This window comes from Hoplias malabaricus, chromosome 2, assembly GCF_029633855.1.
Source record: "Hoplias malabaricus isolate fHopMal1 chromosome 2, fHopMal1.hap1, whole genome shotgun sequence".
Taxonomy (NCBI): domain Eukaryota; kingdom Metazoa; phylum Chordata; class Actinopteri; order Characiformes; family Erythrinidae; genus Hoplias; species Hoplias malabaricus.
The window spans coordinates 34446721-34474197 of record NC_089801.1 but is presented as its reverse complement, the minus strand read 5'-3'; the positions used below and the strand labels follow the sequence as shown (position 1 = coordinate 34474197).

The window sequence follows — 27477 nt, the reverse complement described above, 5'->3', positions numbered from 1 at the left end:
GTTACCTTCGCAAAGGCACTGAAGAGAGTGTAACACTTATTCTCACACAATGGTATATTTAAAGGAAGTGCAACTTGCTCAGCAAAAGATTGGTTGTCTTTGGTCAGCACAAACACTAACCATATATACCACATTTTCCTCTTCTGTTTCTGTTTCATGTGACGTACTGTAATACAGCTATCTCATGTCTCTGCTAATTTTTTTTCCATTTATTTATTTATTTATTTATTTATAAATGTTTAAATAGGGGCGGTATGGTGGTGCAGCAGGTAGTGTCACAGTCACATAGCTTCAGGGACCTGGAGGTTGTGGGTTCAAGTCCCGCTCCGGGTGACTGTCTGTGAGGAGTTAGTATGTTCTCCCTGTATCCGTGTGGGTTTCCTCCGGTTGCTCTGATTTCCTCCCACAGTCCAAAAACACATGTTGGTAGGTGGATTGGCGACTCAAAAGTGTCTGTGTGCATCACTCTGTGAAGGACTGGGGACCCCTCCAGGGTGTGTTCCTTGCACCCAATGATTCCGTGTAGGCTCTGGATCCACCTTGACCCTAAACTGGATAAGCGGTTACAGACAATGAATGAAGGAATATTTAAATAACCCTTCTAAGTACTCAGGTTATGTTTTTGCCCTAATCTAACACACACTAGCAATTCAGTTACACTAACTTTAGCACTTAACACCGCTCTCACTGGTTGTCACTGTTGTGAGCTCTCTGATGTGTGTGAACTTTATTTATTTATAAGCAGGTGCTAATAAGACTTCACTTAAGTGGGATATCACCTCTGCCTCAAAAACAAGTTCTTATGTTACAAAATGTTTTTCCAATTCCGAGAGCCTCCTAATAGCCAAGAAATGCAGCATTTGCTCTGAGACATTTGTGACTGAAACATCATAAATAAATCTTCTGTGGATGGAAGGCTTGGTTATTTCTGATGGCAGTGTAAGTGGAAACTTCGCTGTCTCATGTTTCTCATAGTCCTGTGTAAGCACAGTCCGCAGCACTCATCAGAGGCAGTGACTAATAGCAGCAATACTGTTAATAATTCAACTGGTAACACTGAAATAAATATGTTTAAAAAAACAGCATCATGTTTACTATATTTATAGAGTAAGCACTGAAATTACACGTTTATTTTGGTAGATAATGTTTACTGCTTCTCCCGAGAGTCATTTATCAATGATTTTAGAGTCTTTCCTTTCTAAAGCTGCACTCTTCACACTTACAGTGCCCCCAGCAGAAGCGACCTCAGCTCCCTCCTGAATTCCCCTCACTTCATCATCATGAATAAATCTTCTATATTTCAGTATATTCACTATATTTAGTGTCTTACACATAAGGATTGTGCTCTTGGAATTCCCCAAGTTCAGCTTCGTCATGGTGAAACCCCCCAGGCTGATGAGTCCAGAGTGAAAGACTTTTAAGCCTGCTGTGTTGATGACTAAATGGAGGATCCAGCGCCATCTGCTGGAGGACTGAAGAACAACAGGCCACGGTCATGCCCTGCCCCTTCTGTACCTCAATAAATGCTGGAACATTGCTTTCAGAATTTGATTGCGTTCAGCCACAAAACCATTAGTGAGATCAGGTGTTGATCCCAGAGGTACTCCAGAGAGAAGAAAAGAATGAAACAATTTACAGTGTTTCATAGGTTTTGATGGGAGGTAAAATGCCAAAATAAAAATGAAAATGAAACTGGATGAGGCAGACCCTCACTGCTGACTGCTGTGGCCCAGGGTTATGTTATAGCCGAGGCTTCGCCCAGCAGCTCCAAGGGGGTCACACGAGAAGCTGTAATCAACATATATTTGCATGTTGTTCAGCCTGAAAGTGAAAATGGACAGTAGAAAATGAAACAGAAATCGGCAGTAGGTGACGCTTTCGTTTTCAAGTTCTGTTTGTCAGTGAAAATGTATATAGAGCTGAAAATGTCACTTTGGACTTTTTTTTAAAAATCAGTTATTCATTTTAATTGTGTCCCATCTGTTGCATAGCAAATAAATATTTCATTTTCATTTTCATTTTGACCACTTATTATGCAGTTAATGAAACAAAAAGCTAAGCCAAAGTGGTGTTTGAATGGTGTTTTCATGAAATACCAGCAGATTTTTGAAAATGAATGTACAAAAAACATTTTTTAATTTTAATATTCATTTAATTTTCTCAGTGCTGACAAATGCTTGAGTGAAAAATGAAATATCAAATTTAATTTTATTTTGTATTTTTTCATTGCAGTTTTAATTTTGGCAGGATTTACTTCCCATAGCCTTTAGCCTAATCTGTGACTTTTGCACACACACACACACACACACACACACCATCCCAGCATCCAGGGAGCAGTTGGGAGTTAGGTGCTTTCCTCAAGGTCACTTCAGCTCTTTATGTTGAGGGAAGAAATACGTGGCTTTATTCCCCCACCCCTGTTTGTCCAGTAAGCAGTGACCACTTCTGTAACCTTTAGCCCACTGTTGCTCATCTGATACTGTTGATGTCAATTGCCTGTGTTTCTAAGGCATACCTCTGGAGTCCCTGCTCTTCTGAGGGATACACCAGCACTGGGATGTCAGGAGAATTTATGTGTGTGCCTTCCTACAAAAGCAGAGCTTTAAGGAACCTCTTGATTAGAATGCACTTACACTCATTGACCCATCATCATTTCAAATAGCAATCTTAAAGGGGCATGTGATCCTTTCAGAAATAATTAGATTAACATGAGGACGTGGGCACAACATCTTTATGATGTGTCAAATCAAAGTAAGGTGTGTTCCAAGCTCCTTTACGGGAAATCAGCTGCAGACCTCATTAAAGAGCAATGTGTCCAACCACTGTCAGGAAAAGAGGCAGAGGCTGCAGGACTGAAACTAAACTGGGGGTGAAGTGTAACTGAAGCTGGACAAAATTGAAAAAAAAAAACAGCACAAATGAAAGTGAATCATGACCTGCGGTGGTGTCAGCAGAAAACTGTGGGAGAGCAGTGAAAGTGAAAGAGCAGCAGCCAGTCACTCATCCAGTAGAAAGGAGATTTGTTTAACATGATTTAAAGCAACAGTTTAGTTAAGACTAGGTGTTTTTGTCTCTGTGCTCCCTTTGCAGAGTGTAATTCACCTTTACCGTGCTTTCCTGAAATTAAAGGCAAAGGAGGGGCAAGGGTGATGTGGTTTTGTACCCTCCTCCAAAAGTTACATAGAGCAGCTTCTGCAGTGCTGAGCCCAGAGTAGCAATAGCAGAGGCTATTACATGACAGAGAAACATAACAATGAATTTGAAGCTGTGATTTTAAGATAGTGTTCTTCTAAAGTGACACTCAGGTTGAAATGAGGATTGAAACCATTGCTGAACCATTGCTGAGATAACTGTTCCCCTCAAGTCTCTAGAATACAACCAGAACCTGTTCTGTCAATGTGTCTTTGAGGTGTAGAAGCTGTGTATCTTATGGTTTTTAAACAAGCTATCTGAAATACTGTGACACCAAGCGTTTAAAAATGGAGCCTACATGGAATCACTGGGTACAAGGCAGGAGGGAACGCACCCTGGAGGGGGTGCTAGTCCTTTGTGAGGTAACACACCCTCACAGATATTGACACCTTTGAGTACTCAGTCCACAGACATGGGGAGGACAAACCAAAGTGTCCACTATTATAGGGAACTGAATTCAGGAGAGTGGTGAGGGATTTCGAACACTACATCATGTGGGTTTTTACAGCACAATTTATTATTATTATTATTATTATTATTTTATCCTATCTCTATGTGTTGATAAGGCTTTATATAATGCTTACAGTGTGATTGCAAGGGAAGAATAAAAGTGAAAGCATGGCCAGGAAAGCAGTCAGAACAGGCTCTGCTCCTACACATCTCTAAGAAACAGCCGTGGTAAGAACATTTATGGTCTGTCAGGAAAGTTAATGACTGTGTATCTAAATTAAATTCATTATTATTTGAGATATATTTAGAAAAAGTCACACACTCTGGACACACACAGCTTTATATAATCTCTGAGTCTCTAACACCTGTGTAATGTACTGTGAGAGCAGATACACAGAGGAAAGCAATGGAAATCAAGCAGAAGAACAACCATGACTGGTAAGTCTTATTCAATGTTCAAGGTTCAAGTGCTTTATTTGTTGTATGTGGCATAAACCTCAGGTTCAGTGAAAAGTAAAACTCTTAGCCCACAGTCTCTCGGTTTTGGTTCAGAAAAGAATAAATGTAATATATAAATATAAATGAAGAACATATATCTCCAAACTAGTAACTTTACAGGAGAGGGAAAAACACCCTAACCTTCAATAGAAGTCAATGAAAAATATTTGAAGCATTTCTATAGTTCCATTCACACAATGTACTATGTTCAAATGATGTAGGAAACTAAGACACATGTTTTTCATTGGACCATGACCATCTAAATACAATACTGAAGATGCAGGAAATTTAAAAAAAGATAACCATATGTAAATGAGTTGAGGACTGCTGTACAGAGAGTCTGCAATAAAATCACTGAAGTGTGTGTTATAAAATATGAAGTACTGATGCCTTACTGTGGGAATGTAGCCAGACCTGGTTTATGTAAATGACTGTGTCTACAGAGGAATGTTTTTCTTGAGAAAACACACTGCACTCATAAATTAAGTTCCCCTGACACCATCACAGTGTGTTTCTATGTTTGTGTATGCAGTGGAGCTAATCACACAGTTGGACATATATTTATAATGTTGGTGGTGGTCTTTCTCAACTCTGATAGCCTGAGCATTAAGAAAACTTAATTTAATGTGTTCACTAATAATACCACGACTAATAAAACTGATAACAACAGACAGGTGTGAGGAGGCTGTGTTTGGGGTGGGCTGTGTCCTTTATGATGTTGTGTAACTGACCATGGCTGAAACACTAATTCTTTTCTTTTATTGCTATTTCTCAGAATAGAAGCCATTGAAGTTTACAGCTGTGTACGAAGAGGTCAGGAATTCCCCTGAAGGCTTTAAGAGGCATCTTCATATTGTGGTTTGCAGGAGGTGTCTAAAACGGAGGAATGTGACTTCATCCTGTTATTCTTCCTTGTGTGTGATGTGAAGTCTGAGCTTAAGTTAGCCCTGACAAAGCTTCTGAAGATCTCAGGTACTGTAGTGTTTCATCAGAATGCTCCTACATTAGCACCTCTCTGTGTTAAAGATGATCACTGCTTCTGAAATGTGAACATTGTGTGTGAGGAGCTCAGCAATAAATGTCTTTACTCTGTTTCAAACATGATGGTTTCTAAACCATAGAAAGTACTCTTGTATTTTCTTTCTACAGACTCCAAGCCTGCTGTTCTAGTGATTCTTCATCATTCACTCCTCCCAGAATCTAAATTTCCAGACAACAGAGGATCTGTAGGCAGAGAGAATACTCTCAGAGTGGACTGTGTTTTCAGTGTGGATGCAGGATTACTGCACTTGCCTCAGAACAACAAAGCAATAGACAACACTAAAAAGTGGATAATGGAGGTAAATTGTCATTCATTTTTACAAATAATTTGTACAGATTTGATTTTAAAGGTATATTTTTTTTGCTTTATTTAATTGTTTATATAAGAGAATAAGCTCACACAGTTACAACATCCAACCTTGAAGTTTGGTTCCCAGAAACCGTCTCTGTAACTAACAGAAGTGGGTTTTCCATCAACTGAGTTTTTGTGAATTTACAAAAACACACCAAATATATTTTATTTTCTCCCAAATAAACAATTATGTTTCTGCTGGAACATATCTACTGCACAGGCAGCACAGCGCTGGATGACTCTGATTTAATACCAGCACCACCTGATCTAGCACTGTTTAAAAGTCAAAGACCACATGGCCTTTATCTACTTTCCTGTTAAGACATTAAGAACAAATCCTATATGATAGAAATAACAAAGAAACCTCAACAAACAAATATTAAATCCATTGTTCTGATATTAAATGCAGGCAGCATGGTGGTGCAGCAGGTCCTGGAGGATGTGGTTTCAGGTCCTGCTCTGGGGGACTGTCTGTGGGAACTTTGATATGTTCTCCCTGTATCTGCGTAGGAGAACAACTCATTTCACATTCCTTTCTGCTGAAACTTCTTTATTGCATACAAACCGGATTCCAAAAAAGTTGGGACACTAAACAAATTGTGAATAAAAACTGAATGCAATGATGTGGAGGTGCCAACATCTAATATTATATCCAGAATAGAACATAAATCACAGATCAAAAGTTTAAACTGAGAGAATGTATCATTTTAAGGGAAAAATATGTTGTTTCAAAATTTCATGGCGTCAACAAATCCCAAAAAAGTTGGGACAAGGCCATTTTTTTACCACTGTGTGGCATCCCCCCTTCTTCTTACAACACTCAGACGTCTGGGGACAGAGGAGACCAGTTTCACAAGTTTAGAAATAGGAATGCTCTCCCATTCATGTCTAATACAGGCCTCTAACTGTTCAATCGTCTTGGGCCTTCTTTGTTGCACCTTCCTCTTTATGATGCGCCAAATGTTCTCTACAGGTGAAAGATCTGGACTGCAGGCTGCCATTTCAGTACCCGGATCCTTCACCTACGTAGCCATGATGTTGTGATTGCTGCAGAATGTGGTCTGGCATTATCTTGTTGAAAAAATTCCCTGAAAGAGATGACGTCTAGATGGGAGCATATGTTGTTCTAGAAACTGAACATAGTTCTCTGCATTAATGGTGCCTTTCCAGACATGAAAGCTTCCCATGCCACAAGCACTCAGGCAACCCCATACCATCAGTGATGCAGGCTTCTGAACGGAGCATTGATAACAACTTGGGTTATCCTTGTCCTCTCTGGTCCGGATGACATGGCGTCCCAGTGTTCCATAAAGAACTTCAAATCATGACTCATCTGACCACAGAACAGTCTTCCATTTTGCCACACTCCATTTTAAAAGACCCCTGGCCCAGTGCATACGTCTGAGCTTGTGGAGCTTGCTTAGAAATGGCTTCCTCTTTGCACTGTAGAGTTTCAGCTGGCAACGGCGGATGGTACGGTGGATTGTGTTCACTGACAATGCTTTCTGGAAGTATTCCTGAGCCGATTCTGTTATTTCCTTGACAGTGGCATTCCTGTTTGAGGTGCAGTGATGTTTAAGGGCCTGGAGATCACGAGCATCCAGTAGAGTTTTACGGCCTTGACCCTTACGCACAGCAATTCCAGATTCTCTGAATCTTTGGATGATGTTATGCACGGTTGATGATGATAACTTAAAAGTCTTTGCTATTTTACGCAGGGTAACACCATTCTGGTATTGCTGCACTATCTTTCTGTGCAACAATGGTGGGATTGGTGATCCTCTTACCATCTTGGGTTCAGAGAGACATTGACACTCTGAGAAGCTGTTTTTATACCCAATCATGTTGTCAATTGACCTAATTAGTGTTAATTGGTCTTTCAGCTGTTCGTTATATGCTCAATTTCCTTTTTCCAGCCACGTATTGCTACTTGTCCCAACTTTTTTGGGATTTGTTGACACTGTGAAATTTTGAATCAACATATTTTTCCTTTAAAATGTTACATTTACTCAGATTAAACTTTTGATCTGTCAACTATGTTCTATTACAAATAAAATGCTGACGTTTGTCATCGCCACATCATTGCATTTTTATTAACAATTTGTTTAGTGTCCCAACTTTTTTGGAATCTGGTTTGTAGAACATTTAGGGAATGTTTGGAATGCTAGTGAAGGCTGGGAATGTTCAGGAGTAGCAGCTGTTGAATCTTCAGCAGTCACTCTTTCCTGAACCATGGGTGGTTGGTTCATTAGTGAGATGGAGCAACTCGCCACCAAAAGGGAAAAGAGGGAAGTATGTCATGCCTCAGAATATTAGTCCATTCATCGTTGTGTTGTTGCATATTTCTCCACCTCTTTTGAAAATCACCCATATTCTGAGGCATGTTCAGAACTGCTTACTATTCACTGCATCACTCACTTTATTGTGCACATGTCACAGTACAGTATATAGATAAACAGAAAGATTTATGTTTATCTAGGGCTTACTGGTGGAATTGCTACATGAGGATGACCAATAAATAAATAAATGAATAAAAATATAGGTCAAGTTAGTATTGTCCTCTGCAATGTGACAGTTGTCTAGATGGCTAGCTCCTAATTATCCTATTGAACAAGTCACCATAGCTATCATCACAACTATCTATCTACCCATCTATCTACCTATATATATGTTTACACCCATTGTGGACTCACTGTGGATGTCTGGCCTCGTCTTATTTTAGATTAAAAATGTTCTAGGAGCCACCTTCTGACCATAGGGGTTTTAATAAAGTACAGCTCAATAAATGAAAATTGATATTAGAAGATTTGAACACCTATAGAATATCTGAAACAAGGCATTTACCTGATGTTTCTTTCTTGCAGGTCGTGGCCAACCACTCACATGCTGCTGTCAGTGAAAAGAAAGGCATTTCCTGGGACAAATCAGAAGAAAAAAATAAAGAGAAATCACAAGAGAAACCAGAGGAAAGTACATGGGAGACATCGGAAGCAAAGTCAGAAAACCAACAGCTTGAGGAACAAAAAGAAGTGTCACAGGCCTCAGCCACTGCTGCTATATCTGGACATTACCATAGTAAGTAAAGGCTTTTTTGATTTATTATTTCCTTCATTTGCTGCATATTACATGGAAGAACAGCATACTTACAAGCCTTTTATAGAAAAATGTATATATAAATGATAATTCATGAGCTTTTTCAAAAAGACTAGTGTAATATCTTGTCGTAGCTATTCAACATGATTTCAGAAAATTAGAACATATTTGTACAAATATTCCTAACAAGTTGATTATTTGTGATTATTTTACATGCACTGAGTGAGCTTGTCACTTTTGTTTAGCCAGTTATCAACCAGAGTTATCTGTCTATAGTTTAGTGCTGCAGCCAATGGAGTCACAGACCCTCCTACAGGGGTTTGTTTTGTCGCGGCACTGAGAGCAGCAGGTCAGTGCTGAAACAGTGGGAACTTACAGCTCTGAACTGAGAGAACCAATGTTACCACTGTGTCCTGGAAAAACTACATTTCATTCACCCTCAACACATCTGTGATTACAATAAAACTGACTGACTTCAACAAAAATCACATTAGATAATGTCATATAAGATTAAGAATTCTCACATTCCTCCGCTCGATGGCAACCGTAGATGTGATGGGAGCGCAAGGCATACAAGCAGGAGACGCTCGTACGCCTTGCAATCCCATTGTGCCCAACCAAATGTAAATTTCTGACTGCCACTGTTGTGGGGGTGAAATTGTTCACGGGTGTGGGTATGTGAAATTGTCAGCATGTGTGAGTGTGTGCGTGACTGGGTGAGTGTGAGATGCCATGATTGGCTGGAATACCCAGCGTACTTTGAAATGATAGTGAATATTAATCATTTTAATATCAAACATGTTTTCATTTGTCCTTTATATTTACCAGAAAATAAAGTGAAACCAGGGAAGACCTTAAAATACTTCTCAGTTGTGGCTGGAAACACTCTAAACTCTGACGTGGAGTTCAAGAAGCATCTTCAGAAAGAAGTGTCATGTTTGGAGGAGGTGTCCAGTGAAGGGGAGTGTGATGTGATTTTACTCTTCTGTCCTGTTTCTCGTGCTGGGACTGACATTGAAGCAGCGCTGGTCAAGCTTCATGATGTTTCAGGTATTCCAGTACTTCTCAACAACTCTTAAGAATATTCTAAGTGGTTTATAAGATATACAGTCATGGCCGAAAGTGTTGGCACCACTGAAATTTTTCCAGAAAGTATTCCTCCCAGAAGATTATTGCAATTGCACGTTTTGTTATACACATGTTTATTTCCTTTGTGTGAATTAAAAAACACAAAAAATAGGAAAAAAGGCTAAATTGATATAATTTTTAAATGTGCCATAATTTTTTATTTAAATTTTAAAAACGTGCAAGTCAAAATTATTGGCATCTTTTCAAAATTATTGGTAAATAACTTTGTTTCAAGCATGTGATGGTTGTTTCAACTCTCCTGTGGCAAGTAACAGGTGTGGGCAATATAAAAATCACACCTGAAACTAGATAAAAAGGAGACTCCACAGTGTGCAACATCATCAAGAAGTTTACAACCCATGGCACTGTAGCTCATCTCCCTGGACATAGACAGAAGACAAAATTTGATGATAGTTTGCAATACAGGATTGTCTGGATGGTGGATAAGCAGCCCCAATCAAGTTCCAAAGAAATTCAAGCTGTCCTGCAGGCTCACTGTGCATCAGTGTCAGTGGGAACTATCCAGCGACATTTGAGTTTAACCCTTTGAGGGTTTTTTTTTGCTATGCCGCCGGCGGGATAAAATTGAAATTCCACATAAACACGTATATAACTCTGCGAGATTTTATCCTAAAAAAAAAAATACAACATACCTCGGAAACCTTGAAGGGTCTACTTTCCAACTATATATAGGATGAAACGATATATATATTTATATTCTTGTGAGAGAAGCGTAAACAACAACCGGCACATTTTTGAGGCACAAGCTTTTTTGTTCCGCCCATAGACGCGTTCTGCCATTCATATGTTAACACTATGGTAATTCGGCAGCTGCTAGTGGAGGATCATTGGCTGATAATTTGCATGAAAACGCCCAAATACAGAGCACATGTCGCGGAATTGTTTACGTGGAGCTTCGTCATGTCGCACTCACGGGAGCTGGAGCCACTGCGGAGGAGAGCTTTGTTCTGGAAAATGAAGAGGATTTCAGCTCATCTGACGAAAGCGGGGAGGACAGTGACGAAGAAAGATTTATTTTGAGATGCGGATTGATCCGAAGGAGGATTTTTGTGAAGGGTAAGTGAAATATTTCTTTTCAAATGAAACAAACCCACGCTTCGCGCTCACTGTGTACACTCCGCGAATTCCGGATAAATTAAAATAAAGAATAAATTAAATAAGTATTCCTTTGTATATGAAAGCATAAATGAATGTAAAAAAAACCTGCTGTTGTGTAAACGGGACATTCAAGTGTAGCCTGTTGCTAATCTGAGTGCATGCTGAGAGTGCTAACACTACCATGCGAGGCTCCAGTACCATAAGTGTGGCTTATGGCTGTAAATGTTTAGCCTAGTGTGGTAATGTCATGTGTAAATGGCCTGTGTGAATGTAATAGTGTCATCCTATGTAGCTTGTTATGCTATGTACTGCTATACATAGGTCATATACAAGTACTGTATTTGAAATACAAGTAATTATTAGTTGTAGTGACTGTTGGCATGAATAGCTAATCTTTGTAACTGCTCAGAAGCTCACATTTCTTATTATTTTTCTTTCAGAAATGTGGAAAATACTCCACCTCCAAGCAAAGACGACGGCGTCAACCAAGTCTGCAACCACCAACGTGTAAACACATGGTCCTTCCACATCTGCTCTGCAAGTTTAGCATTTTGCATTACACAACTCAGCACAAAACTTTGAAGTGGTACAGAAAACTGTTTCTTCACTTCTTGGACATTGCTGCTACCAATGCCTACATTCTCCACAACAACTTATGCAACAGGACAGCCTGACCCACAAGGCATTCATGGAAGAGCTTGTTGAACAGCTGTGTGGTATGCAAAAACCCCATGGAAATGTGAACAGTGTGATGTCTACCTTTGCATGCAGCCAGACAGAAACTGTTTTAGAGACTGGCATCTTTTGTTGAACTGACTCAAATATATATACACACACAAGGATATACAGTATGACTATCTTTAGTATATTATCACTATGTTTACATGTGAACACATTTTCCATTTATTTTAATTCATGCCAGTTATTTATTTTTTTGTTTTTATTGCTTGTTTAGTTCTCTTTTTTTGAAATAAACTGTGATAAACTCTGCCTCTGGTCTCTTCTCTTTTGACAGCTGTGGCAGTGACAGCTAATGGGCCATTCATTAGGCAGTGGGGTGGGGACCTCGCACCTCGGTTTTCGCACCTATCTTCATACATATGCAACGTAGGAGCCAGTGACTGAGAAAAACAGAGTGTCACCTCACATTTGTTATGTCCTAAGTATAAAATTACATACAATTTATGAAAAGTAGAATCAGCAGTGTGTTGCCAAGACCTGTGTTCACAAAGTTTTGACCTCAAAGGTCCCGGTGAGAAATGTTTAGAATGTGTTTTTTCACAGTATATCAGCACTTCTGAAAATAGGTTTTTGGAAAGTCTAAGTTTAGAGTAAATTTAATCAAAATGTAGATGTATGACACTCTTACTGATTCAACACTGTTGTTGCAGAGATAGTTCTGAAAAATGCATGTGTAACACTTTGAAATGATTTTTTCTCAGATGCGTACAATTTGTAAAACAATCAAGGCATGTCAGACTACACCAGGGTGTCTGAAAACCCCTCAGACTCCAGGGGGTTAATGAAACAATATGGCAGGAGACCCAGGAGGGTCACGCAAAGCAAATAACATGTGTGTAACAAAACATGTAATTGAAATAATTTTCTGGGAGAAATACTTAATTTATTAGAAAAATATCAGTGGTGACAACACTTCAGCCATTACTGTATATTTATAGTCATCTTAGATAAAGAGTGTCTGGTCACTCTGTTTCTTTTTACATTTCCCATTGATTACTTACAGAATCCAAGCCTGCGGTTGTAGTCGTACTTCATCACAATATCAGCCCGGAAATTATTATTCCGAACAGCAGAGAGACTGTAACAAGACCAAACACACTCACAGTGGACTGTGTGTTTAATGAAGACAGAGGATTACTGACCTGTTCTAGGAACAGAGAAGCACTGAAGCACATTGAGCAGTGGATCAACATTGAGGTATTTTTATCATCTTCATCTTTATAAGAGATCTTCTGATTTTGTGTGTTAATGAAGTTCATGTTTATTTAAAATGACCTTGTCCATCACTCTGTTCATTACTTCAACTTGTTCACCTCATGTTTGACTCTTACCCCAAGCTTTCTGTGCTTCCACTGTCTTCCTTCTCATGTTCCAACCTTCTCTCTGCCCTTTCAGGGGCTGATGGCGCATACTCCACTAAATGATATCAGCAGCTCCAAAGACAATGTCCAAAACCCAGAACTGCACTCAGGACCCCAGAACCCCGTGGTCAGCAATGAGCAAAAAGTAGGATTTTAGAATTACTATTTAATAATAATAATAATAACAATAATAATAATAATAATAATAATAATAGTAGTAATAATAAAATCTAAATGTTTTTAATGACGTTTTGAATGTAATTCTTTCAAACACAAGAAAAAGACAAAGAGGACTGACTCTCCAACACAGCCCACACCTGAGACTGGAAATTTCAAGCGTAGAAAAGGTATGATTCCTATAAAATCACTAGATCACTGCTTTAGTATGAGTGTGCTTTTGTGGCTTAGTTCCTGTTCACATGTATCCAGATATTTTTATAAAAATTGAAGTTTTTTTGTCTTCATTTTGGCCTCCTGTCCACATGAAAATTGTGTTTTAAGTCACTGAAAACAGAGGTTTTTGAAAATGCTTGAAAATGTTTCAATACGCTGTTGTGAGTGGCATCGAGTTCACGACCAAAACACAGCTTTTTAAAAACACTGACATTACACATTGTGTCTGTCTCTGACTGAAATTCACATGGCTCCTCACTCCCTATAGAGTGAAGTACATAAGTCATAAAACTACAATGTACACACGCAGCTAGCGCTAGATTTCAGGTTCCCACATTTGAAAAAATATAAATGATGTTGAATTAAGATATAAATTCAGTAATTAAATGACTTGCATTGAGCACCACATAGGGATTATGGAGTGATTTGGGATTAAACCTCTATGATTCTCCCATGAGGTGGCAGAGTGGCGGAGCAGGTAGTGTTGTTGTCACACAGCAGCAGGGACCTGGAGGATGTGGGTTTGAGTCCCGCTCCGGGTGACTGTCTGTGTGGAGTTTGGTGTGTTCTCCTTGTGTTCGTGTGGGTTTCCTCTGGGTGCTCCGGTTTCCTCCCACAGTCCAAAAACACATGTTGGTAGGTCGATTGGCGACTAAAAAGTATCCATAGGTGTGTGTGAGTGTCACCATGCGAAGGACTGGTGCCCCCTCTAGGGGGTGTTCCTGCCTTGTGCCCAGTGATTCCGGGTAGGCTCCGACCCACCGTGACCCTGAACTGGATATGCAGTTACAGACAATGAATTGATGATTATTTCATGGTTTGTGGTGTTTTAAATGGCCCTTATTAAGAAGTACTCTAGCTCCCTACTGGACTGGCATAATGATGCAACCATTTTCGTATTTGTCTGGATGGGGATATTTTCAAAAACGAAGGGAGGAAAATCTGTTTTCAAAAATATCTGGATAAATAACAATGGGGCTTTAGACTTGTTATGAAAAACAATCCTCGTTATGGAAAACAATGATGGACTGGACTGGAACATTAATGTCCAGCAAGATTTCACTTGTCCTTTATATTTACCAGGAAAGACCTTGAAATACTTCACAGTTGTGGCTGGAAACACTCTAAACTCTGACGTGGAGTTCAAGAAGCGTCTTCAGGAAGAAGTGCCATGCTTGGAGGAGGTGTTCAGAGAGAGGGAGTGTGATCTGATTTTACTCTTCTGTCCTGTTGTTTCTCGTGCTGGGACTGACATTGATGCAGCGCTGGTCAAGCTTTGTGATGTTTCAGGTATTCCAGTACCTTCTCAACAGCTCTGATCCGATGAAGATGAGAAACAAAATTCTCATAATGGTTTATAAACCCCGACTTTATAATAATAATAACTGAAACTTTTTAATGGGCATGCCTCACACAATGGTCTCCTGTCTGGGGGAATTTCACATGGACTCTTCCAGGTTGAATTGGTTTATTCTAGTGTCAGCTCCTCTTTGCTCCACCTGCATACATGTGTTCATGTATTCATAGATGGTGTCCAATTAAACCTGTCATTAATGATTGAGTAGGTGATTTCTCCTAAAACGTTTGTAATATTTCTTGAAATTCTCTTTATATTCTGACAGCAATCGGTAAAGTAAGTGCTCTGATGACATAAATAAAACAATTACTTTTCTATAAAGGCCACAAAACTGTTAAAATCACATCCAATAATTTCATTCAGACCAACAAAAATGAATGGAAGGCTTACGCTTCTGTCTACTACATTACCTTCAGAGCTGCTCATAATAATTATTATGCAAACATGTGAGGAAAGTTGCTTTTGAAGAGTCACACAAGCCTGGAGGACTGGGCGGAACCCTCACGCTGCTAAATAAAGAAAAGGTCGGAGGTAGAAGGCTTCCAACAAAAAGAGACAGGATGAAGCCAAAGAATGGTGCTGGAGAGTGAGGTGTTGTGCTCCTCTCTCTGTGTAACTTTTCAAGCTGCGTGTGCATTTAAGGGGTGTGGTTTTAAACAAGGACTGAAAGTTTGGCGTTGGAATTTTTCAAAAGCTTTTATAACACCTGCTTCAACTTTAACCATGACTCACACACTTGGTCAAAAGCTGAGGTCCTGAAGAAAGACCAAGGTAAATGATCCTATGATCTACCTGTGGGTGTGTCTAATCAGCAGTGGGTGGAGCACTTCAACAGTAACAGAACTACCTGATCACTCTGTTTCTTTTTACATTTCCCATTGATTACTTACAGAATCCAAGCCTGTGGTTGTAGTCGTGCTTTACCACACCATCAGCCCAGAAATCACTGTCCCGAACAGCAGAGAGACTGTAACAAGACCAAACACACTCACAGTGGACTGTGTGTTTAATGAAGACAGAGGATTACTGACCTGTTCTAGGAACAGAGAAGCACTGAAGCACATTGAGCAGTGGATCAACATTGAGGTATTTTTATCATCTTCATCTTTATAAGAGATCTTCTGATTTTGTGTGTTAATGAAGTTTGTGTTTGTTTAAAATGTTCTTGTCCATCACTCTGTTCATTACTTCAACTTGTTCACCTCATGTTTGGCTCTTAACCCAAGCTTTCTGTGTTTCCACTGTCTTCCTTCTCATGTTCCAACCTTCTCTCTTTCAGGGGCTGATGCCGCTTACTCCACTAAATGATATCAGCAGCTCCAAAGACAATGTCCAAAACCCAGACTCAGGACCCCAGAACCCTGTGGTCAGCGATGAGAAAAATGTAGGTTTATGGAACAGAGGTCCAGATTTGAAATTGCTCAATTTATTAGCTCACACTTACATACTGATGAACTACATACATATATTATTCATTCATTCATTATTTGTAAGCGCTTATTCAATTCAGGGTCGCGGTGGGTCCAGAACCTACCTGGAATCATTGGGCGCAAGGCGGGAATACACCCTGGAGGGGGCACCAGTCCTTCACAGGGCAACACACACTCACAAATTCACTCACACCTACAGTCACTTTTGAGTCGCCAATCCACCTACCAACATGTGTTTTTGGACTGTGGGAGGAAACCTGAGCACCCGGAGGAAACCCACGTGGACACGGGGAGAACACACCAACTCCTCACAGCATACATATATACACTCTTGCCAATTAATGGTTTTAGGCTTGATATTCTTACACTTGTGCAGCTGCTCCAGAGTGCCTCAATTTATAATTCAGTGCTTTTCCATAGAGACTCTTTAAATTATGTGCAGTTCTGACCACTTGTGTCAGCATCAGTCATTAGAAGGGCATCTACAAACCTCTGCAGAAACAGAGTAGAAAAGCCCTGCAGAGAAGCACAGTCACTGCAGACACCAGTCTTTATCAGGACTTGTTAATATACACAGACACAGAACTTCCCTTCCACCCTTATTTTCATTCTCTTTCTTTCTTTAACACTATTTTTTTTATCCTTTCTTTCTTCTTTTCTCTTTATTTCTTTCTTTTGCTAGTACTGTATTTCCTTCTGGATTATACTATTTTATTATATTGATATTTTATATAATTTATATGATATATTATTATTATTGTTGTTGTTGTTATCGTTGTTGTTGTTGTTGTTACTACATTTGTCATTTTTGTTGCAGGATTCCCAGAAGTCTACCAAAGATTCAAAGACCTTGTGTTCATGCTGCTGTTTGCTGTAGGAGATCTGGCCTCAGAAAAGAGACATTCAATAACTTGAATAGCATTTCTGAGCATCCCTACATGGTTCCACAAACATAAAACCCATTAACTAATGTCAACATATTCATCAGAGAATAAAAAATATACTTAACACACTTAATAATACTTAGCACAAAAAGTAAAGAAATTTGTGTTTGTAGATTATTTCTTTATTGTAACAATGCATCTTGGCAATAATTTTGTTGGAAGCCTGTTAAATGCTTTTAAATGGTGCCACATTTGTGAGGAACATGCATTTGTGGGATGAGCAGTAGAGCTGAGTATGTGGGTTGCGTCCATGAAAAATTTGCCAAATCTTGGTCAAAAGTATATTGCATGTGTTCTTAAAATGCCAGTATTTTAAGGTATTACTGGATTAAATGTTCTACAACTTTAATTTGATAACTATCAAGTAGTATTTAAACTAACGTTGCAGTGATGTTAGCTGCATTTTCCAAACCAACTTTTCGTTCACAAATTTTCCCCTCTAGTTTCTGATATTATATTTGAATTCTTATTAATTAGAATTAATGCTAGTGAATGTATCCTGAGTCATGGGATACACTGGGGGCCCTAAGGGGGCACAGGGCTATTATTATCTAATTTGACTTTATTGTAATTATAAAATGTTTACAGTTTATTTGGGGCCGTGAAGCTTGTCTCATTTTAAAAACATGTAGAAGGTTACTTCTTTGGGACTTACCAAATAAAGGGATGCTATTGATTTTCTCCTCATGTTTTAATGAAAACTGTGGTTAGGAGAAAACTGTAAAAGGAATTCACTTATTAGATAAAGCAGAATAGAGTTATGTTTGTGCTGCACTGTTTTTGTCTGAGAGTGAGTGAAATGAAAATAAACCACAAAGTTAATAATTTTATTATTATTTTTTAAATGTGATGATGATGATTCCAGCTAGCACAACTATGGGAGTTGTATGCTAGCAGAAAGCTAGCCAGGGTTTTATGGCACCTTGAACTGGATATTTGATGCTGGCAAAAGACATATTTATGAATGGAAAACACATGCTGTTTGAGGAACTCTTTAACACATCTACTACAGTTTGCAGTGACTCCTTCAGCAGAGAACCCTATCACTAAATGGAGGCTGACATTTATGATGTTTTATCTGAAACCTGGTAAAGCCTGGTGTTGTGTTCTCAGTCCATAAAACATTTAGGTATAATTTAATTTCACCCACTGGAGACCAAAGTTATTACTGACTGATTCTAACGTCACTTTTTGTATCCACCAAAATATATCATATTACAATAGAATATGTAAATAATGCCTAACCAATGGCAGAGGAAATTTAAATGTTTCACCTCTTGAAAAAAATCATATGGATAGCTATGGCATCACTAATCACGATGACTTGACTGAACTGAACTGTCAGCTATGTGAGGTTGTTCAGATTAAAGCATTATTTTACAATGAGGCATGACATATCAAAGCGGTTTTGACCATTTCAGTTTACACACAGGTGTAAGATCTAACACACAACCAAACTCAAAGCAAAAATACTTTCCAAAAAATACTCATTTTAATCTCATAACATCAACAGGTACTATTTTACATGTTCTTTACATATTTACATTTAACAACATTAATAAAATAATAAAACATATTTAAAAATATAATCATTAAAAATAATAATAATAAAATAAATATTGCTTTTCTTTCAATTCAATTTTTTTTTCAAACATGCTAGTAGGTGGGTTGGCTGTGCAAATTTGAGCACAGTTGTGAGTGTGAGAATATGTCCACAAGGGTGAGTGTGTGAGTGTCTTTGAAAACTGATAACAGTCCTCAGATTAGCAGTAATAGTAGCTAGACAGGCAGTCAGGTTTGGTTGACACCAGTGGGCTTATGTGTTATTAGCATAGTGCATGCAATTTCCAGAGACTGAACCTGCTGAGTATATTTTGCTGAAAACATCTATAAGCCTGTATATACCTCTTTATTTCTTTCTTCGGGAAAGAACTATGTTAATAGATTAATAGCTTTTGCTGCAGTAAAAACTTCTGGTTTCCTGGAAGGGTTTTGCACTTGATGTTGGAAAAACTGCTGTGAGGATTTTATTGCATTCTTCTATGACTTAATTTGCTAATGTTGGATGATTATTGTTCATCACAAATGCAGATACCAAATGTCAACATGTCACAAATGTAATTTCATAGCTCCATCGTCCACTGCTGTGTTGACGCCCATTCAGCTGACATTGGACTTAGTGACCTGAGGCTCATGTGTAGCTGGCTTCAGAGCATTTCAAATCAGAGATTTCTGTGGATATTATATGGACAATAAGTAGATTATTAATTAATGTGGAGTGGATCTAAATCTTCTTCCCCCAGTACTGAGACACACCTCGTCAACTAACAGTCACTAACCAACAAATCCTGTCTCATACATGACCTCATCCTGGATAAATGTTTGAATTTGATGTGCTTTACAGACACCTGGCATAGGGCTTTTCTTTCGTTCTAAATGAGACCCTTCACCCTGGCTATTGTTACCTCCAGAAAGCCTGGAGCACAGGCCGTTGTGGTGGATTGGCTGTTATCTACTGAAGTGGTCAGGATTTGTCCCTCCTGTCCCTGCCTTATCTGTCCTCTTTTGAATGCTTGGAATTTAATGTAAACCACCTTCTCCAGTCATTCCCATTTATCGACCACCCAAACCGTATTCCTTTTTCATAACCAAGATCTATAACCTTCTTTAAACATTCTGTATAACCTCTGCCAATATTATAATACTTGCGAATGTGAGTATCCATGTCCACACCTGCCGTTCTGCAGCAGAATTTCTCCAACTAGTGGACAGTTTAAACCTCAGGCAACTTGTCCATATCCTCACACAAAACAAAGGACAAAATCTTGATTTAGTTATTACTGACTCTGTCCATATCTATAACCAATCATATGTATATGATTTGGAGATGTCTGATCATAAGGCCATTTCTTCAGGCACAACCTTCAAAAATTGTCTTCAGGACTCTGAAAATTATCAACCCAGCAATCATGACTGTTGACTTACAGCATCTCCTTCATTCAAACTTCTAATCAGTGGACATTTATAATGAAAATTTAAGCAGCATTCTTGACCTCCATGCTCCTGTAAAAACTAGCACAGTTACCATCTCTCACTTATCCCCCTGGTTCACTAGCAAGCTGGGGAAATAGAGGCAGATGGCCGCACCCCCAAATGCTGTTTCAAAGCTTCTGGACACCCAGTTCACAAGTTATCGGGAACATCAAAAGGCCTACTCAAAGTCCCTTGGAGAGGCACGGTCACAGTTTATTTCAAACATCATCAAAACAGTTTGGGAAGTTCCAAAAAGCTATTCTGTACTATCAGTCATCTCCTCAAAGCACACATGCCCCCTCATTCCGTGAAACCACAGAAGAGCACTGTAATAATTTTGCGAAATTTTTCAATACAAAAATTGTTTGCATTTAATGCAGAGCTGTTTCCCAGAAGTGAAGTCTCACAACAAAAGCTTGAAGACATCACCAGGAGGAAGAAACTGTGATTGGTTAAAGAAACCTCACGATCTGATTGGTCCAGCTAAAGCTTTCCTATTGGTTCATCAATTGCAAAGCAGGGTCATAAATCTGCAGCTGCAAAAAGAGATTTTTTCCACCGCGTTCAAAAACTCCCACTGTCACATTTGGAACCTTAAAATGTTTGTGCTTGCACATTTTAAGCCATTTTAGAGGTACTGACTCATACATTCACGACATTTGATTCACAAATGCATATTCATTTCTACACATTTGTGAATTTAAATTATTTAGGGGTCCAAGCACTGCAAGTGCTGGAACCGTATTGTTTTTGTTCTGTTTTTTCTGCTTTTTTTTCTTCTTCTTTTTCTCCAATGAAACGCGATGGGCAGACCAAATCATAGGTCCTACAGACAGAATCAGCCCGATCAGCCTGATGGTGGCGTTCCGCGTCGCTCCCTACATCTCCTACCCCGTGTGGCGTAGAGACAAAAATTTTTTCCCCTGATTCCTCAGGTCAGACCCTACAAAAAAAGCCTCAAGAACCCTTAAGCTCCGCCCACTTAGATTTTGAGCTAATTTGCATAATATGCAAAATCACACTAATTTTTGAACGTGAACTAGTCCCTGGAAATGTACTCAATATGGACATATGCATAGGGGGTGCTATAACAACTAAGAATTTGTTACACTTCACAGTATTGTCTGATTGACATGCCGATTGGTATGCATGCAGTGGGTGATGTCCTGAATGAGATTCTATGAGGATGATGTCATATTCGAAAAAACATGGCCGCCATCAGCCACTCAAATTTCAGCAGCTGTTTCATGACCTTAACAAGGTCCTATCATCATGAGACTTGCATAGTATGTTCGTGGCAGCACTTCCTAAGCCCATAAAATGTTTCATAACGATAGCCACTAGGGGGTGAAAATGTGGAATATCTCTGCGAAAATAAAACATATTGACAAGCTGTTTCATTTATTGCATACTCTGTATAGTGTCTTACAACGTTGCGATTACAATTATTGTCAAAAAAATGCATAGTTTCTACACAGTAGTCAGGTATGTGAAAATGGAGCTTTTCGAACTCTTCCCTGGAAATTTGTCTTATCAATAAACAACTGGTATTTTTGAAATCTGTATAGACTGTAGGTCAATAATTATCAAAAAAAAACTTTGAACTTTTGACAAGATGTTGTGGCAGTTATTTAACAAATATGCATGGGCGGGGCTCGATGCACTCTTTGAGCTATAACTACAACAAACTTCACCCAAATCAAACAAAACTGGTACACATGTGTATGTCATTACTCTGAAGTAGTGTGCCAAATATGACCACATTGCACAGAAAGGGGGCGCTACAATTAGACAGCAACTGGTTGCAAAGGTTATTAATTGATTACACCGCCACCTAGAGATGCAGTACCAGCAAGATGAGATAGATATATTCTGAACATCATGGGAAAGGACCTTTTGCATTTTCATAACATATGCCTAAAACATTTTTGAGTTACAGCTGTTTTTTATGCGATGTTTCAACAGCAAGCTGCACATCTCTATTTAAGCAGAGGCTGCAATCACACAGTAATGAAAGTTCCAAATTTTTTTGATAATTACTAAAGTTCAGGTTCTTAAGATTCTCATGATACCACATATGTCTATATTGGGTATATTGGGTCAGGACATCTACACAGCAGGTATGCTGAAAATGTATGAGCTATTGCCTCTGCCTTCATTTCTATAATGTGGACCAACAGAGTAGGTGTGTGTAACAGTGTGGACAGTGAGTGGACAAAGGTTTTAAAATCTCCAGCAGCACTGCTCTGTCTGATTCACTCATAAAAGTACAATACACACGAACATATCACCACAATGTCAGTGTCAATACAGTGCTGAGAATGTATGAGCAACTGTCTCTGAATGTATATCTATAAGTTGGACCAGTAAAATTGGTGTATCTCAGTGTGGACAGTGAGTTGACACAGGTGTTAAAATCTCCTGCAGCACTGCTGTGTCTTATTCACTCATAAGAGCGCTACACACATTCACCTATCACCACAATGTCGGTGTCACTGCAGTGCTGAGAATTATCCACCACCTAAATCATATCTGCTTTGGGGGGGTCCTGAACATTGGGTCAGAATCCAGGGTGAAACTCCAGAGTCAGTTCTGTGCTCTGTGCTGTCTCTGTAACCCAAGCCCCACGTTCACGTCTGTCTGCAGACCAGAAATTCACCCACTCATTCACTACCACTCCCTCTTAAAATCCTGCTCTGCCGAGACACCAGAACACCAAGGATCATATGTAAAAGCTCTACAAAGTCTATACTAAAGTGTGGCTCCTGTATGATGACATGTCATATGCTAACCTCTTGCTCTGCAAAAGATTTCTCGCTTTCACACTGGTCTTCAATGGTCAGGACACCCATAGAGCAGGTATGACTCAGGTGTTGGAATTGTAAATCCCTCAGCATCACTGCTGGACGGAGAATAGTCCACAACCAAACACAGCCAGCAGACAGTGTCCTGTGTCCACTGATGACAGACTCGAGTACAAGCAACTCCACATCATATCTGGGTCCTGAACATTAGGGTGAGAAACCAGGGTGCAACTCCAGAGTGACTTCTGTGCTCTATGCGGTCTCTGTCATCCTCTACTCCTCCATCTCACGCTACATCTCCAAAGAGATGCCAGGACAGCATGGAACACCTTACAAAAACTACTCAAACTTCCCCAAAAAGCCCCTACTATCTCAGGACAGCTCATATGCTAGCACATTGTTCTTCTACCAGCGAATACAAGCTTGGACCCCGGGAATTGTTGCTTGTTATTGTTGTTGTTGTTTTACATTTGTTCATTCCAGTACATTTGTGGATTTGAATTTTACATGTATGTAGTTGGTAAGTATTGTTTTACAAGCTCAAAAACGTTTTGACCGTTTTTTGACTCCGTAATTCTCACACCATTATAACCTCATCACAATCTCTCCGCTCTAAATTGCCTTCTACCTCCCAGAACTAAGCTCAACATCATGGGTGACCAAGCCTTCTGTTTTGCTGCCCCTCATCAATGGAATGCACTCCCTGACCATCTGAGAGGACCAGAGACAACTGAGAATTTTAAAAAAGGACCCAAAACACTTCTATTTAGAAAAATATATATGACTCTTAATAAACCTGCTTATGTTTTCATAATTTCTTTTCCTTATAAATATTTTTTTACATTGTAGCACTTGAGATTGGTTTAAAATGTAAAGTGCATTACAAATATAATGCATTATTATTATTATTATTATTATTATTATTATTAGTCTTTGCCAATTTAGAAAATTGGTGGCACAGTGACACAACAGGTATTGTCACTGTCACACAGCTCAAGGGAACTGGGGTTGTGTGTTTGAGCCCTGCAACAGGTGACTGTCTGTGAGAAGATTGGGGTTTTTGGTAATTGTTGTGCGCAGAGATTCTATGTAGGCTCCATGATCCTGAACTGGATAAGCAGTTACAGACAATGAATGAATGATGAATGAATATTTAGAAAATGTACATACTGTGGACACTCAGCTTTATATAATCTCAGAGTTTCTGTAATGTGTCTAATGTGTTCTGCTGCGAGTGCAGAAACACAAAGGAAAGCAATGGAAAATCAAGCAGAAGATTCTTCAGCTGTGTCTGGTAAGTCTTATTCAATGTACAAGAACCATATGTGCCATAAACCTCAGGTGCATTGAACAATAAAATGCTTAGTCCAAAGTCCATCCTTTGGATTTCAGAAAAGAATAAATACAAAAAGAAGCAGGAAGGAGATTAAAACAAGGGAACTATAACAAAATAAGGAATTATGTAATGTCCAGATGAGGTAGGCTGTACTGAGAGTCTGCAATAAAATCACTGAAGTGTGTGTTATAAAATATGAAGTACTGATGCCTTACTATGGGAATGTAGCCAGACCTGGTTTATGTAAATGACTGTGTCTAGAGAGGAATGTTTTTCTTGAGAAAACACACTGCACTCATAAATTAAGTTCCCCTGGCATCATCACAGTGTGTTTCTGTGTTTGTGTATGCAGTGGAGCTAATCACACAGTTGGACATATATTTATAATGTTGGTGGTGGTCTTTCTCAACTCTGATTGTCTAAGCATTAAGAAAACTTGATTTAATGTGTTCACTAATAATACCACGACTAATAAAACTGATAACAACAGACAGGTGTGAGGAGGCTGTGTTTGGGGTGGGCTGTGTCCTTTATGATGTTATGTAACTGACCATGGCTGAAACACTAATTCTAATCTTTTATTACTATTTCTCAGAGTAGAAGCCATTGAAGTTCACAACTGTGTACAAAAACGTCAGGAATTCCCCTGAAGGCTTTAAGAGGCACCTACATATTGTGGTTTGCAGGAGGTGTCAAAAATGGAGGAATGTGTTTTTCTTCCTTGTGTGTGATGTGAAGTCTGAGCTTAAGTTAGCCCTGACAAAGCTTCTGAAGATCTCAGGTACTGTAGTGTTTCATCAGAATGCTCCTACATTAGCACCTCTCTGTGTTAAAGATGATCACTGCTTCTGAAATGTGAACATTGTGTGTGAGGAGCTCAGCAATAAATGTCTTTACTCTGTTTCAAACATGATGGTTTCTAAACCATAGAAAGTACTCTTGTATTTTCTTTCTACAGACTCTAAGCCTGCTGTTCTAGTGATTCTTCATCATTCACTCCTCCCAGAATCCAAATTTCCAGACAACAGAGGATCTGTAGGCAGAGAGAATACTCTCAGAGTGGACTGTGTTTTCAGTGTGGATGCAGGATTACTGCACTTGCCTCAGAACAACAAAGCAATAGACAACACTAAAAAGTGGATAATGGAGGTAAATTGTCATTCATTTTTACAAATAATTTGTACAGATTTGATTTTAAACGTTTGATTTTAAACGTTTTTGCTTTATTTAATTGTTTATATAAGAGAATAAGCTCACACAGTTACAACATCCAACCTTGAAGTTTGGTTCCCAGAAACCGTCTCTGTAACTAACAGAAGTGGGTTTTCCATCAACTGAGTTTTTGTGAATTTACACCAAATATATTTTATTTTCTCCCAAATAAACAATTATGTTTCTGATGGAACATATCTACTGCACAGGCAGCACAGCGCTGGATGACTCTGATTTAATACCAGCACCACCTGATCTAGCACTGTTTAAAAGTCAAAGACCACATGGCCTTTATCTACTTTCCCGTTAAGAAATTAAGAACAAATCCTATATGACAGAAATAACAAAGAAACCTCAACAAACAAATATTAAATCCATTGTTCTGATATTAAATGCAGGCAGCATGGTGGTGCAGCAGGTCCTGGAGGATGTGGGTTCAGGTCCTGCTCTGGGGGACTGTCTGTGGGAACTTTGGTGTGTTCTCCCTGTATCTGCGAAGGAGAACAACTCATTTCACATTTCTTTCTGCTGAAACTTCTTTATTGCATAGAACATTTAGGGAATGTTTGGAATGCTAGTGAAGGCTGGAAATGTTCAGGACTAGCAGCTGTTGAATCATCAGCAGTCACTCTTTCCTGAACCATGGGTGGTTGGTTCATTAGTGAGATGGAGCAGCTCACCACCAAAAGGAAAAAGAGAGAAGTATGTCATGCCTTGGAAAATTAGTCCATTCATCTTTGTGTTGTTGCATATTTCTCCGCCTCTTTTGAAAATCACCCAGATCCTGAGGCATGTTCAGATTGGCCTACTGCTTACTATTCCCTGTATTACTCACTTTATTGTGCACAGATCACAGTACAGTATATAGATAAACAGAAATATATATATTTATCCAGGGCTTACTGGTGGAATTGCTACATGAGGATGACCAATAAATAAATAAATAAAAATATAGGTCAAGTTAGTATTGTCCTCTGCAATGTGACAGTTGTCTAGATGGCTAGCTCTTAATTATCCTATTGAACAAGTCACCATAGCTATCATCACAACTATCTATCTACCCATCCATCTACCTATATGTATACACCCATTGTGGACTCACTGTGGAAGTCTGGCCTTGTCTTATTTTAGATTGAAAATGTTCTAGGAGCCACCTTCTGACTAGAGGGGGTTTAATAAAGTACAGCTCAATAAATGAAAATTGATATTAGAAGATTTGAACACCTATAGAATATCTGAAACTAGGCATTTACACAGATGTTTATTTTTTGCAGGTCGTGGCCAACAACTCACATGCTGCTGTCAGTGCAAATGAAGGCATTTGCTGGGACAAATCAGAAGAAAACAATAAGGAGAAATCACCAAAGAAACCAGAGGAAAGTACACAGGAGACATCAGAAGCACAGTCAGAGGACCAACAGCTTGAGGAAAAAAAAGAAGTGTCACAGGCCTCAGCCACTGCTGCTATATCTGGACATTACCATAGTAAGTAAAGGCTTTTTTGATTTATTATTTCCTTCATTTGCTGCATATTACATGGAAGAACAGCATACTTACAAGCCTTTTATAGAAAAATGTATATATAAATGATAATTCATGAGCTTTTTCAAAAAGACTAGTGTAATATCTTGTTGTAGCTATTCAACATGATTTCAGAAAATTAGAACATATTTGTACAGATATTCCTAACAAGTTGATTATTTATGAATATTTTACATGCACTGAGTGAGCTTGTCACATTTGTTTAGCCAGTTATCAACCAGAGTTATCTGTCTATAGTTTAGTGCTGCAGCCAATGGAGTCACAGACCCTCCTACAGGGGTTTGTTTTGTCGCGGCACTGAGAGCAGCAGGTCAGTGCTGAAACAGTGGGAACTTACAGCTCGGCACTGAGAGAACCAATGTTACCACTGTGTCCTGGAAAAACTACATTTCATTCACCCTCAGCACATCTGTGATTACAATTAAACTGACTGACTTCAACAAAAATCATA

The 27477-nt window shown here is 39.0% G+C and overlaps 1 protein-coding gene across 1 annotated transcript; it reads left to right on the top strand.

Annotated features, from left to right (window-relative positions):
• The first annotated feature begins 9163 nt into the window (after nucleotides 1-9163).
• Nucleotides 9164-17050, top strand: LOC136676331 (uncharacterized). The gene is made up of 9 exons (XM_066653243.1): nucleotides 9164-9215; nucleotides 9455-9676; nucleotides 12618-12811; nucleotides 13010-13120; nucleotides 13253-13322; nucleotides 14452-14658; nucleotides 15618-15811; nucleotides 16005-16109; nucleotides 16973-17050. Exons 1-9 carry the CDS (start codon nucleotides 9164-9166, stop codon nucleotides 17030-17032), a joined length of 1215 nt encoding a protein of 404 aa, XP_066509340.1. The 3' UTR covers nucleotides 17033-17050.
• The last annotated feature ends 10427 nt before the right edge of the window (nucleotides 17051-27477 follow it).

Coding starts and splice junctions, on each gene's coding strand:
- LOC136676331 (XM_066653243.1), top strand. CDS start 9,164: ATGGCAACCGTAGATGTGATGGGAGCGCAAGGCATACAAGCAGGAGAC. Junction 9,677..12,617: donor CAAGCTTCATGATGTTTCAG/GTATTCCAGTAC, acceptor GATTACTTACAG/AATCCAAGCCTGCGGTTGTA. Junction 16,110..16,972: donor TGGTCAGCGATGAGAAAAAT/GTAGGTTTATGG, acceptor TTTTTGTTGCAG/GATTCCCAGAAGTCTACCAA.